We start from the raw sequence: 17850 nt of genomic DNA, 5'->3' as shown, positions 1-17850 counted from the left end.
AATGAGTGTCTCGTGTCGGCTTCTCGGTGGCCGCTGTGATCGATGTGTAACTACGTATTTTCGAAGTGTGCTAATTCGCTCGTTCAGCTCGATCACGCGTAGTCATTACTCGCGACTGACAGAACAATATGTCGAGCCGACAATCGAAAAAAGAAAAGGTGCGTTCATCGTGTTGCATGTCGCGCGACCTCGTGTCTGGTCTGATCGTATGTCTCTCCTTATGCGATCGGTACACACGTACGCGAAACGGTGTGCCTTCGCGACGAGGAGAGATCGCGGGCACGCGCGCGCTTCAGAGAAGGAAAGAGAGAGGGAGGGATAAAGAGGGAGACGATGACAGGGATAGTAGGAGAGAAAGGGAAGAAGGGAGAGTAAAGAGAGTTCGGGGAAACAACCCCGGTAGCGGAGACACCGAAGGGTGTAGCGTGATTTCCGATTTCTCGATATCCGTTTCGCTAGCACGTTTTCACGGCCGAACGTTTCGAAGGACCTGACACCATGGTACATCCAATTCACTGATTTTCGTTTCCGTTCGTGACATCGTGCGAGTGGCGAGTTTCATCGAGCGGACCCCGCGTCTCGAACGTGAATCTCGTGTGCTGTCGTGGCATCGTGCGTTCGTGCAAACGGTGCAATTTACTCGTTTTGTTCCAGGATGCAACGAAGATCGGCAAGGACAAGGGAAAGAACGGCAAGGATGGCGAGACAGGTGACGAGGTGAGGTTATATCGTCCGTTTTACGTTCCTTTCGATCGACGTGACTTGATTCGGTTAGAATCTTCGACACTCCTGTCATCGTCGATTCTTTCTATCGTAGCCTCGTCTTTTTGTTTTCATCTTAGCGTGTTGTAATGTTTCGCGTCTTTGACAATCGAACATTTTCGTCCATCGTTACATACTGTCGAGACTTTGTTCATGATTTACTCTCGAGAGGCGATCCGGTGTCCATCTTCGACCGTGTGCTCACCTGAAATGTTTTCCTTCGCGGAGTCATGTACATATGTACACGCGTGTAGTTTGAACGTGTATATATATGTATTTTCCGTAATGCATTTTTCCAGCGCGCTTTTTAGGCGAAGATCATTCAAGGTATATACTTCCTTGAAACGATTTTAAAGTTCTCTTTGAAAAAGTGCTGCTCGACACAGGTGGCGCTAGAGCGTTGGACTTAGTTGATAAATAGAAAACGATGTAAACCAAAAGGATACGAGAAGTCGAAGTATAACCGATATTATTTTTTGGCTTTTGTTTCTCGTTACTTTTTTTACGAGTGTCTGACATTTTATGTTACTCTTGTTTGAAGTAATTAACGAATTTTAACGTTAATAGGAATCTTCTGTTTCCTATAACACGCTTCATGATTGTAATTAATGCGTAATCCATGCGGAATTGAGTCCCGTGCGCGATATGAATGGAACGAATTCTAAGTATGGAATCACCGCGCAATTATACAGGGTGTCTCTAGATAAATTCTACGCGATATGATTACTGAATGGGAGGGGATGTGAGAAGGCATATCTTGCTATTTTTTAAATGTAGAATCTGATAATACTTAAAAGAAATATTTATCTTTCTTTTCCAAGGCCATTTGAAAATGGCCGTTATCTATGATTTTTTTTTATAAAATACTATATGTATTTTTTTTCTTTAACATAAAAGTATAAAAGATAATGAATGTAATGGACTCGTTTAAAATTACTTTAAAATTTGTATACTTGTAATCTGACTTAAATTGAATGACTAGTGACATGAATAATCATTTGTTTTGATACGTTTATATTGATACTATAATGGTAAAAGACAGACGATTGTAGCATTTACAATCAAGATGTTTTGTTGTTAAGAGTGCGTTGAATTTAATCATAAAGTGACCTTGAGATCTCCTACCATTTAAAAACTATTTCATGTGACACTTATTTAGAGACATCCTGTATATGTGCTAACGATATTAATAGATCGTTAAAATTAATGTGCTAGCCGTTGTATAACGAATTAATCTCAATTCGTATGATTTTTTTCATTTTATATATTCAATAAATTCTTTCAGTAACTTTTTATAGGATTTTATAATTTTTGTATATCACATTTTCGTAAATTTTTCTATTAACAAGAATATATGTTTTTATTGTAAAATACTTTAAACGCTAGTACCACATTAACAATTAAAGTTCTTTTAAATTTTAATTATTTAAATTAAATGGTATCTTGATAGTCTCGGAACTTAATTAAAGAAAGCGCATTTTTAAATTAATATACAGTGTGTACTGTATGATCCAGATTTCGAATTTATTTCTCCCGTTTTATTTTTATTCTAAAATGTATTTCGACTGTGTGGTATGTGTTTGCTTGCGTGCTCGCACGCGTGCACGTGCGATATGGACCTATAATTATAACGGCTTAAAGGAATCGAACATTTTATAGTGTTGATAGTTAATAGTATAAAATAAGAAGCAACAATTAGTCACTGACAAAATTATTTTACGTAAGAATTCAATTTGACTCGAAATATAACGTGTACGTATAAGATCACCATATAGCGCGCTACATAAGAAGAATGTAGTATGTTGCATTTAGTTATCGATCGCTGATAAGGACAAAAGTTAATGAAGAATTTACGATTGATTATATGGAAATACAAATAATAATTTTATGTTTAGTTCATGAATTTGATCCAAGTATTCAGTGGATAAATTTATACCTTTTTTTTTTACAAGTATTCTGTACATATTAAAATAAATTTTTCATTTTCTCAAATCATTATTGCGTATCTTCGATTTTTTAAACTACTACTGTTCAGTGAAAAAATCGTGTTCCAATAATTAAAATTTATCAAATATATCGTTATAGATAGCCACGTATTTACGTTGTAATTAGTTATTTAAAGACGATGTAGAAATCGGTAAATATTACTTTCAGCACTCAAAATTGCATAACTGCTTACTATCCGAGGCACGCAAAGTATACATATATGTACATCTGTAGCACCACTGAATGTTATTGAATTTTTATCGAATTTTTGTATTTTCGTAAATTTTATTGAATTCAGTTCAGTCTTTTATCTTTGGTAATAATAATGCAGAAAAAGTAGAAATTTATAATAAAATAATGAAGTAGTGAGTACAAAATGTATATATGCATGTATTTACAAGAATATTCAAGCAATCACAAAAATATCTTATAGAAATATGTGCTGAGCGATAATATAGTTCAAGAAAAGATTAAAATAAAAATCGTTCAACAAAATTCATCTTTTACAAACAACAAAGAATATGTACAACTTACTGTTGTGTACACGCTACCTCAAGGGCTACACTGTCAGCTAGGTTCCTCGAGAAGAAGTTTTGTGATTGGTGTTGAAGTCATTCTTGCGCATCTGTATCACTGTTTTCATTTGACAAAAATGTGGGTATTTTTTAGTGTGCCAGAATGAAGTAGACCCAAAAGACTGATGTAAAAGTGTTACTTTCTCCTATACATTGCAAAGCATATCTTCAAGTAACTATCATCTTTTTTGGCCACTAGAAGATGCTCTAAAAGGACATCACCTCAGATGAAGGGTCAAGATCAACAGTGCATAAATGGCTTCAAGATCAGCTACAAAACTTCTCTCGAGGAAACCAGGCATTAGTGCATCGTTGGAAGAATTGTGTCGAATGTAATAAAGATTACAAATAGATTGGCATACAAATTTGCTTTTAAAACATAATTTTTTTTAAAACATTTTTTAATTCTGTGTGGATTTAGTGGAAATGTGTTTCAAGCAAGATCTTTTCGATTAGTAATCTTTCTGTGTGGTGTGAATATAATATTGATGCAAAAACTTTGCTGTATTCTATGGAAAACAGATGATGTTCATTTTTGTACGAGGATCATAATGGATATGAACTATCAAAGCAAATTTCAACAGAGTGTTTTGATAGTTGTTTGCATAAAGTCATATGACATAATTTCATTGTTAAGGCAGAGTTTGATAATGTAGGTCATTCGAATAGGATTTTCTTCTCTACTGTTTCATGTATGTATGCTGTTTTCATGCATGTATTGTATCAGGGATTTCACTGGACGTGTTAAGTTTGATTGATGTTGAAACTCTTTGATTCTAAAAAGTTTCCAATAAGACGTTTTACGTCTTAAGTTCTCTATGGTATAGAATTGTTATTCCTATTTTATAGGCCAACAAGGTAGCAGGAGCACCACCTGCGACCAATGCACCGCCACCGCCAACGTTGATCAACAAGATCAAATACCAACCTGGCGGTCCTGTGATAAAGAAGGACAAGCGGCAAAGTAGCTCAAGATTTAATATTTCGAAAAATCGGGAGCTTCAGAAGTTGCCGCTTTTGTCTGGTAAGTTACCGAAATAAATTCTTATGTATAAAAATGATCGATATTTTATTTTATTATTAAACCGATTAAATATTTATTTTACATCGATGAATTAAATAAAATATAAAAAGAAGTCTATCTTATGAAGTAATTCTTTAATATATTTTTTTTATTAATCATTTATTAATTATTAACAATTGTAGAATTTGCAAGTTGACAACAATGTGTGATATAACCTGTTAAGCTACACCTATATAGCTACACCTAAAAATACAGTGTACATACCGTCCATAATTAAAAATATTTAATTAATTAAGGGAAAAAGTTTTTCCAATAAATTAACGACAAAGAATTTATTAGTAATGTTCACAATTTAATTAAGCCACGACAGTGATTTTAATCGGTTATCAAAGTTAATTTCTATTATAATTGCTAACTGTACAATTTCATTCAAAGTATCTCTCCATATAATAAATTCATTAAGATTTATAATAATTTTAATGTACTCAGTACAAACTTTGTTTTCTTCTGCAATGATTGCCATATAATGATTAATTAGTATAATAATTTACGAAAGTAGGAGCAATAAACCTTGTCATTATCCTCGCCAAGAATAAACCGCAATATACTTAATGAGTGCAGCGAGGGTAGATCCGAATAGTTACCTACTGCTGCTGCTTTATGTAAGCGAGAGTGTAGCGCACTCTGTTGTTTCGATAATTATTCATTCGGTAAACTGTTTGGTTTTTCTACAAGCTTATCGAAGAAAACCTTGACATGGTATTTCTACTTTCATATGAATTAAAAAAGAAATATATTGATTAGAAAAAAATGATTTTCTTCATCAATGTAATTTTTTCAATTAAATTGTGAATTCTTAAACAATGAAGCTTAGAATATTAATTTCAAGTCAAAGTTGTCGTGTAAAGTATTTTCAATTTTTATTTCTCTTACATTAAATTCGTTAAAATGTTATTATTTTCTCGATTTGAGCGATTTTTTTATTTTGATGAGAGTTATCAAGCAAAAGCAGATGCAAATTTCATTTTCATCTCAACATTTCGATTTAAAATTTCTTTAAACTATATCGTATGCTCTCTAAGGAATTGAAATTAAGAGAATTTAATAAACTTTTTGCATAATGCTTTTGATTTATGAGTATATTTCAAGTGATGTATGGACCTGACCTATATTTTGACTGATTACCTACAATATCTGTTTCGACTAGTAATGCAATACATTTTATATTATTCATTGAAATGTTACCGTTTATGTGTGAATTGAATAACATTGTTCGACTAAATAATTCGAATAAAACATAAGAATAGAATTGTGGCTTTTGATGAGAAAATATCACGGGGAAAAATGAAACGAGTGAAAGTTAAAAAGTGAATGGTATTGAATGCATTTTGATCATTATCGATCGAATTAGGAACTTTTTTTGTCATAGAAATACACGTTTGCGGATATCGATGGAGGGCAGCACCTAAACGATATACATATCGATTAGAAATCTTTGAACATTGATATTCCCTGATTAATACATATTAAACATTTTTTAAATAATGTCACGACAGTTTGTCGATAACACTGATTCTTAATAAACTCGATCTACCTGTAAATGTTTCATGAACTTAAATTATGATATTGGTACTTTGGCACCTTTTCTACTATATCTATTTGTATGGCAGCACATTAAATGTTATTAGGTACTATGAAATTGAGATGTTAAAAAAAATCAAACTACTATACTGAGATGTCTTTGCAGTTTTAACTTAAACTATTATTATTTTAAAAGAGCGAAATAATTAGTTACTTTTGCCTTTTCAATTCCGGTCACTCAGGATTACGAAAGTAGCTACGTCAGAGCGTATCGATTGTAAGGCGCGGTGATTCACGCATGCGCGCACGTGTCGGTCGCGATTCCTAGTTTTCTAACGTAAACAGTTCTTCCTCGTTCAAACGGCCTTTGATATCGGCGGTATTTTCCTAATTTGAACTGTAGGCACCTCACTTGTTTCTCGACATAGTTCAGCTTAACGCGTCGACGACGAATACGCGAATAAATTGCCACGCGACTCCTATTAACATAGGAATTAAGATATGCGTAGTTTTTGCTCGAAAGAACGGTCAGTTACGTCGAAGCAACAGATTGTTATGTGAAGAAAGAAGCCGGTGCGTACAGGGGTTGTCGCACGCGTTATAATTTGCCGTATGCGGTTCGAAAAAAGGTGGATAGTTCTGGTGATAATATCGCAAACGCAATCGCAGTAAATTGTTGAAAAAGCACGATGGTTCACGTGGATGGATATCCTTTTGTGTCCGGTTGCCTGCCAAAAAGCCCGAGCTTCCATCAAGGGCTCGCCTTGGCCACCGTACTTTCACGAGAATCGAATAAATCCTACTTGACCAACTTCACTTCGCATTATCAACCGTTACGACCCCTATTAAACGGTAAAGAAACTTCAGAAGTTCGTCTTTGGTCTTGAACCGTATTAGAATTAGTTCTTAAATATGAATGAATATCGAAGATAAAGGAGGGAGAATGTTGATGGAAAATGTGTGAGTGAGATCTGACAAAAATGAGGTGAGGTGTGAGAGAGATGAAAAATCCATGCAAGTGTTCAATACCCGAAAGAGTTCATGGAAGAGTCCAAGAGGGGCATAAAGCAATAAAGAATTCACGGGAGAATCGAAAAGAGATACTATTATCTGTACGAAATATAGAATAAGAAGAAAGTTCGAGGAAAATACGAAGGAGAGGAAGAGTTCATGAAAGTGTTTAAAAGAATAAGGGAAAGAGTCCATGAGGGAAACAAAAGTGTGAGAGAAGGTGGGAGTTCAAAAGACAAAAAACAACAGTACGTCGTAGAGTATAAGGGGTGCAAAGAGGGGGGAGAGAAGAAGTGCCTATGAGAAAAAGTTTAAGGGAATATGAATACGTTAGTGGAAGAAAGATACAAGATGGGAGAGGGGGGGTCTGCCCGAAGCTGTGTATGTCCATGTGGAGAGTCCATGAAAGAGTGAGAGGCGCGCGCCCGCGCGCGCGCATCTATGAATGATATATACGATCTATGTGCAAGCATTTAAGTGTGGTCCATGTATGCGTTTGTGTGCGTTGTTAAAAATGGTTTGTGTATTTGTGTTGAGTGCAGTGTATGCGTGTATTAGCAAAGTGAAATGTGCGTGTGTTTTTGGGTATTTGACATCTGCTAACTGTAACATGCGCCCCGTTCATACAAGTATCTCGTTTTTTTTTCTCCTTTCTTATTTCAGAAACGCAACAGGGGAACGAGAGGGAGGAACTTTTTATACAGAAGCTGCGGCAATGCTGTGTACTTTTTGATTTTGAGTCTGATCCATTATCGGACTTAAAATGGAAAGAAGTGAAGCGTACCGCTCTGCACGAGATGGTCGAGTACGTTTCCAAGAACAAAAATGTTGTCACAGAAGCTATATATCCTGAAGCTGTGAACATGGTAATTTCATTATTTTTTTAACAAAAACAAGTGGTAATGATTTTTAACAATATTGAATTTTTACAGTTTGCAGTGAACCTGTTTCGTACACTTCCACCCTCATCGAATCCAAACGGTGCCGAGTTCGACCCGGAAGAGGATGAACCAACCTTAGAAGCCGCTTGGCCTCACTTGCAATTGGTTTACGAATTCTTTCTTCGACTGTTGGAGTCTCCAGATTTCCAGCCGACCGTCGCAAGACGTTACATAGACCAGAAGTTCGTGTTGCAGCTTTTGGAACTGTTCGACTCGGAGGATCCGCGAGAGAGGGATTTTCTTAAGACAACGCTTCATAGGATTTACGGAAAGTTCTTAGGACTTAGAGCGTACATCAGGAAACAAATAAACAATGTTTTTTATCGATTTATATACGAGACCGAGCATCATAATGGTATTGCTGAACTCCTAGAGATTTTGGGAAGGTAACTTTTGTTCATTTATACATAAATGAAACAGAAAAATACCATTCTTCTATTATACATTCATTGATTTCACCGTTCCTTTCAGTATAATTAACGGATTCGCTTTACCACTGAAGGAGGAACACAAAGTTTTTCTATTAAAGGTGCTTTCACCTTTGCATAAAGCCAAATCGCTGTCCGTCTATCATCCGCAGTTAGCGTACTGTGTCGTGCAATTTTTAGAGAAAGATCCTTCGCTGACTGAACCTGTTATTAGAAGCTTGTTGAAATTTTGGCCAAAAACACATTCCCCGAAGGAAGTGATGTTCTTGAACGAGCTCGAAGAAATTCTAGACGTCATCGAGCCTGCCGAATTTCAAAAAGTTATGGACCCACTGTTTAGACAATTAGCGAAATGCGTTTCGTCTTCACATTTTCAGGTATCCTTAATTAGTTTCGTTGCGTTAGCATAATTTTATTAACAGTATTACTTGAGATTTCATTATACCATGTTACGTTTTAGGTGGCTGAACGAGCTCTTTATTATTGGAACAACGAATACATAATGTCCCTGGTATCGGATAATTTTTTAGTCATTTTACCCATCGTGTATCCAGCATTCTATAAGAATTCACGAAATCATTGGAACAAGAGTATTCACGGCTTGATTTACAATGCGTTGAAGCTTTTCATGGAAATGAATCAGAAAGTATTCGATCAGTACACTCAACAGTATTATCAAGTACGTCATTCCCTGTTGTGTGGAAGAAAAATGGAAGAACAATATTTATTGCGATATTTTCAGGATCGTCAAAGAGAGAAGAAGTTTCTGAAAGACAGGGATGAAGCGTGGATGCGCGTGGAAGCTTTAGCGATGAAACATCCGTGTTATGCCATGACTGTTCAGGGTTTAACGAATACTGTTGCAAGTACCACGATATCGCAGCAACAATTAGACAGCCCTCCACCTGACGAAGATGGTGATACGGATCAAACGCCGCTTACTTTGGAAAAGATAGAGGCAAAGGCAAACGAGGTACGTACGATATCGATTCCATCCAAGTTCTATCATAGTAGGAACAAAATCAGGTGACCGCTCAAGGCTTGTTCCCCCACTCTGAATCACGTCAGGCATGACATTTATTTTTGCGCCATGCTGGGAACGTTATTGTGAGGATAGGCTCTGGAGAAGCCTCGAGTGACCACATAATTTTGTTTATGCTAATAATTATTATTATTATTTATAAAGCGGATCTTCTTCGCTATAGGCAAAGAAGATGACGATCATCAATAAAACCAAGCCACTTTTGCGAAGAAAAAGCGACTTACCCCAAGATACGCACACAATGCGGGCATTGTCCGATCACAAACGCGCCGACGAGTACCTCGTCACGCCACCGGATCCCAATAATTGCTAGTCTCTACCGCAATCTCTTCCCATGTATCCACTCTTCTGCTGCAGTGATATTGGGAGTTAGCTTTTTTGGAGGGAAAATAAACACAGCGACGATCTGATCGGACCCGATCGAGCGTTTAACAGAGTTTTATCGTATAGAGGCCACAATGTCGTAATCCCCCTTATATCAAAACTGTCGAGATGTATGTAATTTTCTCTTTTCTTTACGGTAACAAAAAAAAATTAAAAAAAAAAGCTTTCTCTCATCGCACCTAGCATTTTCGGAAGACGTGTTCGTAGTAATCTACGACAAACAAGAAAGGAAAATACTGATAACTCCCTATATACTCTTCGAGTTGATTTACATAAGGTATCGCGAGAATTATGCAAATATTACATACTCGCTGTTAAAAATCATGAAACGTGAACAAACCTAGCGAATAAGGGTCCTAAGTATGTATGCATATACAGAGTATTTTATAAATTGTAGATTTCTTGCATATAAGGTGATTGTTCGCTGACGATAAGACAGTTTTCATAGATAAGCACGCCTTCACCTTTTTAAATTCGATTTTTAATTCGACGTGAAGCACTTCAGCGTGTTAATTCGTACATAATGCATACAGTTAAAACTTCAGATGATTCTCTATGAATTCATTTATAAATGATTGATTTAGATTGTCTTGCTTTCAGCGGGGGATTGTCTTTATACTATAGAAATTTATGCTTTATCGAACACCCTCTATATATACTCTAAATAAACAAATTTTATACGAATGCGAAAGAGGTCAGAAAAGAATGGACGCTTGCTTGATGTTGTAATAATACTAATAAAAAAACAAAAGAATTTTAGTATGCAAGTTTGAGGCGCTACTCTTCTGAGCGAGTTTCCACTGATGCGCAACAAAAAAAAAACGACAGACATTAACAAGTGATATATAGTTGCTTCAACGCTACCAGCTCATAATTTAGCGGCAAAAAGGGCAAGAAAAAAATGCAGAAAAATGGAAAAAAGACAGAAATGAAACGTCGTTTTTAGAGTTAGATGAACGTGATAGCACTATTTTAGAATATCGATTGTTATGAATCTGAATATTCCTGAACGTACTACTTTTATATCTGTCGTGCCTAGATGCCTGTGGAACGCATTCGCAAGAATCGCCTCTACCAGAGGCCTATAATTAAGAATCGTTAAAAAAAAAAAAAAAAACAGAAAGCAACGAGTTATAAACGTGGCGTTACCGAACGGTATAATCGACATCACGAATTTTTCTGGGAACGCTTGCATGAACGTTGCGTCGTTGCCTCGTCAGTTTTGCGGTTAATCGAAGAAAAAAAAGTTATAATACTGTTTTGTCGCTGACAAAAACAAAGAGTAAAAATGAAAAAAAAAAAACGAAGAATACTATACAAATGAAGTTTAAAAAACGCGAATCTAAGTAAAAACTATCTTTAGTCTTTTGCGCTGCTGGCAGACTGTTATGTTAAACATTGTGTAAGGGATGAACTTGTTGAGAATAGATAAACGATTAGCACTTATTATTAAATAACGGAAATTAAAACCAAATGAGATAAATATAAAAACAATTATTTACTATTTAATCGTCCCTTCAGAAGGAGAATGGCTGTTTTTGTTACGAAAAACCATTAATGATATGAACATTCTTGTCAATAATAATTTTTATTATCAAGCGTAGTGTAATCTCGATGACGCTCATTAATCGGGATAACTGTATTTAGTAAAGTTTTGGACGAAAAGTATTACTGTATATTAAGTAAGAAGCATTCAATAATAAAAGTATTTTTAGTAACATTTTTCATTTGAGTAAGTTACCATTATTTAAAAATGTTGTTTCTATTGCTGTAATTTTATTAATATTCATGTGGATCATCGGGATTACATTGCATCCTCCGATCGTTGAAGTCAATCGAAAAAAAAATACATATGTAGATAATAATATTCGAGAGAAGCGTCTCTCCAATAATGCATGTTTCGAGGTATCGTCTCTTACTACGTCTATTCTTTCACACGTATCATGTAAGATATATTTTTGGAGTTCGTAAATTACACAGTAGTTGGAGGGACATTACATTAAACTTCTTGCGCTTGAAACTTCTGAAGACAGTTACTGGTTTACCGTTAGACAAGTATTATCTTCAGATTTTCGTTTTTGCACCACGCCAGGCTTAAATTGTAAAGAAAGAAAATGGAAATTTACTTTCGTTCGATGTATGTCATTTTCTTGTATGTGTATAGGTTACCTCGAATGAGTTTGATCATTCGTTTTAATCGATGTTTTGTACGTTTTTTATGACGACAGAAGAAAATCAAGAAACAATCGAGTACTTCTTAGGTGAAATTTAAATCAGAAACAATTAAACATATTTTATGTAAGGGGGAGCAAGGACTTTAATAGAGAAAAATCACTAGGCAGCTTGAATTTCGTAGAAATGTCTCTCTGTTCTTCCTTACGTAAAATTCACGAATTATTCAAGATCCGAGTTCGTTCAAAGGAGGAAAATGTTAATAAGAGATGTTGTTCGTGTGTACATACAATGACTCGTTTCAAATCTAGAAATACCAATTACGAAGGAACACATACAGACCTGTGTATCACTGTTCGATTACAGAAATTTTTTTAATGATCGTCTGTCCGATCGATTCGATTCCATGCATGCATATATTCCATTACAATTTGTTGGAAGCATAATTTTATAATAAATAAATAATTATAACGAACTGAGAAAGTTTTAATCCTCGTCTTGGTTGATATGGAGATCTATTGGAGGTTACTTTTTCAATGTTATTATTTTTTAATGAAATTACTACTTTCCTCTAGCCGAGTTGATATTTCCTATATATTTTTTTAATCATAAATTATACATGTAAATTGGCGCGAAACTCATTCTATACACTCGGTCACATAGATTCGTGCCTCATGAGGGGTATGTCACATAGCCCTACTAACCCTTTTCTTTTACAAAACAATTCTAGTTGTCGTGTGACAGAAACGTTAAGTGGTGTTATTTAAACTTTACAATAGGTTAATAATCCAATGAATTAAATATTATTCATACAAATCATTGCATTTTAACATATTTGTGTATATGTAATTTCAAAAACATATGAAAAATATTAATTACACGTATTAGTATTTACTCTCAAAATGTTATGGCACACATTTTTTAATAATTTGTTTATTGGATTATTAATTTATTATAAACTTAAAATATTGTGGAAATGCTAATAGTTTTTATTTCATACCACTCACCATGTTTAGAATATACTTTTAAGAATTCATTCTCAAAACGCAATTATATATATTTTTGTAAATTTATTAATAAGAATTTAATTCTTAATTGATAATGTATATAGAGTAGTGCAAAGTATATTTAGCAGAGAACAAACACAACTAAATAATCTTTTTAGTCAGCGCCCTCGGTTTTAAAATAACCAAGTTTGTAGAGAAATAGTTTCCATTTTTGCAACTAGATGGTGCCACCAGGTACTTTTTATAGCACTGACGACGAAGATAGAAGATGCTGCAGATTACACAAACAAGATATAAAATAGACATTTTATTTCCCATTGATTCTCAGACCCTTGTTCCGTAATGTGTGTCTTAAACAACACTTGGAACTTTCATATCTATTTCTTTGGGTCATAATTTAGGACCACATAAAGGGAATTGAAGCAAAGTAGGAAAAATCTGTTTTTTGTATTTCAATAAATTCATTTTGAATAACACGAATAATTTTCTTTTTCTTTTTGCTTTGTTTCCATTTCTAAAGAAACAAATGTGAAAGATTTATGTGTTCTTCACATGGTAACCTGTATATTTTTTTAAGTATGTAAGCTTTTAAAATATGGAAAGCAATAATTGTTTATTAGAATTTAATTCTTATGATGCTGGTAAAAGCTATATTTATTCAATAAAATTTTGATCGTAAAAGTAATGTTTCCTGTGTAGATAAATAAATTTTAAGAATGAGAAAATTTCAAGAATTTGTTTCTTGTAAATGTTTCCGAGTTACGAGTTGCGACGATGTTTAATCTCTTTTTCATAAATACGGTAACCATGATATTGATCAAATACTTTCCTTTATTTTACTTTTTATTTAGTTTTACTTTTAATTTTAATTTTAATCCAGTATTGGTAAAGTCTAAATTATTAAAGCAACATATGACACATGTACATATAGATATTTATATATCTAACAACGAACATTAATTTCTACAAGTTTAAAAATATTTACAAAAACCAAAATGTATTTTAAAAACCTTGCAATTTTAATAACATTTTTAGATAAAACAATTACTTTATAATAATTACATTTATTGGTAATATTTTACCACGGAAGTTTCCATTTCTGGCTTTCTATGTTTTATAACAAGTAGGTAACTATATTCATAATTCTAAGAAAAACAGTACTTCCGTGGAAAATACTGCAGCGGTCAAATATTATAATAACAGAATAATAAGGTACAGGGAGTGTGCTCGCTTGGTTATTGTGTTTTCTTCTCTCATCTCGCTCTTATTTTCATAGAACTTGGCTACCGCGCTCAGTCTGGCGGTAGAAGTAGTGTTTGTTGCGTAGAAGGTGTTTACGTTTCTCGGTACGCAGAGTACGCAGAGAGTAAATTCTCATTCGCATATTAAGTATACACGGGACAAAGTTAGTGTTCATCGCGTATTGTAAATTATTTTAGAGATATTACGGTTCTCTTTATTTTACGAATATCGAGAGTAAGTTTAATTCGTTGCACTCTGATATTCTCCAATTTTTTTTCCATTTTTTTTTTCAAAATAAAACCGACTCGTTACCAATAACAGAGTCAATGTATCGTTGAAACGAAATATCGGTTGACCTACGAGCGGGGAATGTTTAATGTCTTTGTGCTTCGTTCTGTGTACGCTTAGGCTGAGTTTCATAATTTAGAATTTTGTTGCCTCGTTATGAAATTTTTTAAATTACTAGAATGTTATATTAGTTTCGAATATAAAGTCTTTATGTTTTTATATGTTAATAAAATAAGCATTGGACCAGCACTATTCCAGAAGCTAAAGGTTATAGCTTAAGTAGACGCACATTATGCATAGACTGATGTAAAACTATATATGTATATAAAAATAGACTATGCAAATTTGTCGGTATATAGCAATGTCGGTATACAGAAGTTGGTGGCACTATCTAACGGTAAATACGTAGGATATTATCCTGTACAAATTTGAGCGTTTTGTCGTTGAAAGCGCTGTCTGTACTACAAAATTAAATTCAAGAGTACATGGTTCGTTTCGTCCACAGCATACGCTTATAGTCTATTACTGCCTATTTCATTTGTAGATCAATCGAAGGATTAAATTATTATTTATTTAATATATATGTGTCACTTTGCTCTAAGTTTTTTCATATATTTTCAATATTAAAATTTCCAAAAATTCTTTTGAGACTATTTTTGAAAATGGTATTCTTAATGTATGAAATTTGAATGTTGCGATTTCCATAATGTTAAATCTAATAGATACGCGTGTCCAGGTTCTAAAATTTTTAATTCATAACTACCGACTGGAATATATCGTAGTTCGTATTGAACACCTAGAGGGAGACTTTTGAACTGTACAGCATAAACTTCGCCATAACTGGCTGTGTGCCCTTTGTTATGCAGCTGGTTTCATAAAACGTTATTTATGAAACTTTTTACACTTTTACCGGGAACAATAATGATTATACTTGTTGGAATAGTGTTATAATATTGTTTCTGCTGGTGTGAAGGTATAGGTGAAGATATTTCTGTGTTCGTATCGATGCAAATAACACGAAACCGTGAAAGCACGTTTGCGGAGAAACAAATTCATATGAAAGTATACCTTAGCGGTTGAGGTAGATGCATCATAAACTGCGGTTAGCTAGCATTCCGAACTACAGTAAGGCCTTTCGTAGTTTTGTTTTTCTTTTTGTGCCGGGAGAAACCGCACAATTCCAGACTGCAGTAGTGGCAGACGCGATTGTGAGTCTCAGTTTCCAAGATTTTTTACTCCGACGTATAAATCATGCTGTCGTATCGACGCACCGGGGACACTTCCAGCGTTCGTTCATATAGTATATGAAGGTACAGTTGTTTCAAAATGCATAAGAAACGAACATGGAATTTTATGTTAAGAATATTCGTACGGTTGTTTATTATGTTTCGTTAAAAGGGTCGACTATTTATTCGACTGAATAGTTTTTGAAACTATTTCAAAGCGGAGAGAAAAATGTATACGATTTCATGTTACATTCAACAGGTAGTCCACGATACAAATACAACTTACAAATATTAAATAGTTGCAGAAAATATTCACTTTATATATAATAAATCAATTGGTATGTTATATGCAATTGTATAAACGTCACAATTTGGGATAACAGATAATATTTGACTATGAGAAGTCAAAATGTTCAGCATTCTGTTAGAAAATATGGTTTGTACACTACTCACTTTTCTGAAATAAATAATTCATCCTATGTACGTGTGTTTTTTTTTCACGCTGGTTTTCTCAATTCTATAGTGCCACGTATAAACGTTTAAGAAAACGTTTAGTCTTCTTGAAAGAAGTTTAATCCTTGAATAACGAGAATTATTCGGTTCGATTGAAAATCTTCATTTTAGATCTATTCTTCGAACACAGTGTTACGGAGGAGCGAAGAGACGAGGGGTGGAGGTGTGAGGTAGCTAAATGATGTAGTGGGAGTAGTCCCTTGATAGCCTTGAGTAGTCGTTTCTATGTAGAGTAGACAATGTTGGGCAGACTCTGATCAGTCATCAATTTAGGAGTTTTAAATCTCACTGTAGGATGTCCTCCTTTGTCTGGAGAAAGGTCTTTCAGAACTAAAATTAATTCTCATCTCTACCACCAGATAATTAAAGACAAGTTAAAAAATTATGAAAAGTAGGTTAGTAGGTAATATACAGAAGTCATTGAGCGATGAAGAAATCATCGAATGTATTACGTTTATGAAATTATTCGACGAAGATCGGATACAATGCATCCAATGCAATGTTGGACACATGTGTAATACAGGAACCAAGAAACCATTAATTATTTTATCTGCGATGTTTTTAAAATAAATTTTAAACAATACTATCCTATATTAACGTACAAATGTCTTTTACTAACATTTTCTAATATTATTAACTCCTTAGTACTTAAAAATCTACTAACCGAATAACCAATTCATTTTTACTGATTATTAATTCTTGTTATTAAATTTTCGAAAACAAAATTGTGTTCTTCTTATTAAGTAACGTTTACGTTACTATTTACGCCCTATATACCGAAATTATTGATCAGAGGATCTGTGTGATTGCGTATACAGAGGTCCTACATGAATTAATCCGTAACGTTTGACATAACCTCGCTCCTTCGTATAGAAGTTTTTAAATTTCTCTACTTTTTTCTTTTCCTACTACAAATGTAGATATACGTAATACAGTAGTTCCCGCTTTCAAGTGACAAAAATGGAATCGTCAAGTTCACTGGAAAGCGGGGTAGGCAATTTATCTCGAGTTGGGGCATATAAGAAACGCTTACTACGTAAGAAGAAAAGAAAAGTTTACTACGTAAACGTAAACAGTTTACGTAAACATAAAAGTTTGCGTATTGACCTTAGGACTAAGTGTATTTTGGTCTGTTCTTTGGTTTTCAAAGCTTTTGCAGTTTTCGTTGATGTTTCCAAGCGCACCTACTCGTGTACTATGATCCTTACAAGGAGCCCGAGGCTATAGTCCGCAATACGAGGTTGTAACCGCTAACCTTGTGATTCTGACGTCCAGACTGAATCCATCGCTCAGTTGGGAACTGGGAACGAAGTGCCTTATGAATCCTCGGTTTGCGAGTGACATACGAATCAACCAGACCCTTAACCTCTAAGAAACCAGGTATCACCTCGTCAACTCTAACATATTTGAAATACGTTGTCCAGGTATTTTGTAATTCGTGCTCAATGTTACTCAGTTTTTTGTATCTATTTCGCGTACTGGTATTTTAGCTCGTTTTGAAACGCAACTCTTCAACCATGCGTGGATTAACCATCTCGACTAAGCAAATTAAACAAAGGAAAATTGTTTTCTGAACAATTCTTGAGAGACACTAAGTTTAAAGAGTTCCAAGTGGGAGTAACGGTCAAGCGTAAACGATTTGTTAGGTAATTATCGGAATGTTTAAAA

The 17850-nt window shown here is 34.3% G+C and overlaps 1 protein-coding gene across 3 annotated transcripts; it reads left to right on the top strand.

Moving 5' to 3' along the window:
* The first annotated feature begins 1 nt into the window (after position 1).
* Positions 2 to 12414, top strand: LOC143152933 (serine/threonine-protein phosphatase 2A 56 kDa regulatory subunit gamma isoform). 3 transcript variants are annotated; one of them, XM_076323576.1, is made up of 9 exons: positions 2 to 158; positions 655 to 717; positions 4173 to 4347; positions 7603 to 7805; positions 7872 to 8266; positions 8352 to 8685; positions 8769 to 8987; positions 9051 to 9281; positions 9514 to 12414. In XM_076323576.1, exons 1-9 carry the CDS (start codon positions 129 to 131, stop codon positions 9661 to 9663), a joined length of 1800 nt encoding a protein of 599 aa, XP_076179691.1. In that variant the 5' UTR covers positions 2 to 128; the 3' UTR covers positions 9664 to 12414. The 3 variants fall into 3 exon arrangements, with proteins under 3 accessions (XP_076179691.1, XP_076179700.1, XP_076179709.1); XM_076323585.1 differs by lacking the exon at positions 2 to 158 and adding an exon at positions 272 to 501 and having other exon boundaries at positions 9514 to 12413; XM_076323594.1 differs by lacking the exons at positions 2 to 158; positions 655 to 717; positions 4173 to 4347 and adding an exon at positions 5892 to 6780 and having other exon boundaries at positions 9514 to 12413.
* Positions 12415 to 17850: the final 5436 nt, after the last annotated feature.

The sequence above is a fragment of the Ptiloglossa arizonensis genome, chromosome 1 (assembly GCF_051014685.1).
Source record: "Ptiloglossa arizonensis isolate GNS036 chromosome 1, iyPtiAriz1_principal, whole genome shotgun sequence".
Taxonomy (NCBI): domain Eukaryota; kingdom Metazoa; phylum Arthropoda; class Insecta; order Hymenoptera; family Colletidae; genus Ptiloglossa; species Ptiloglossa arizonensis.
Note: the sequence above shows the minus strand (reverse complement) of the source record. Positions and strands in the feature narration are given on the sequence as shown.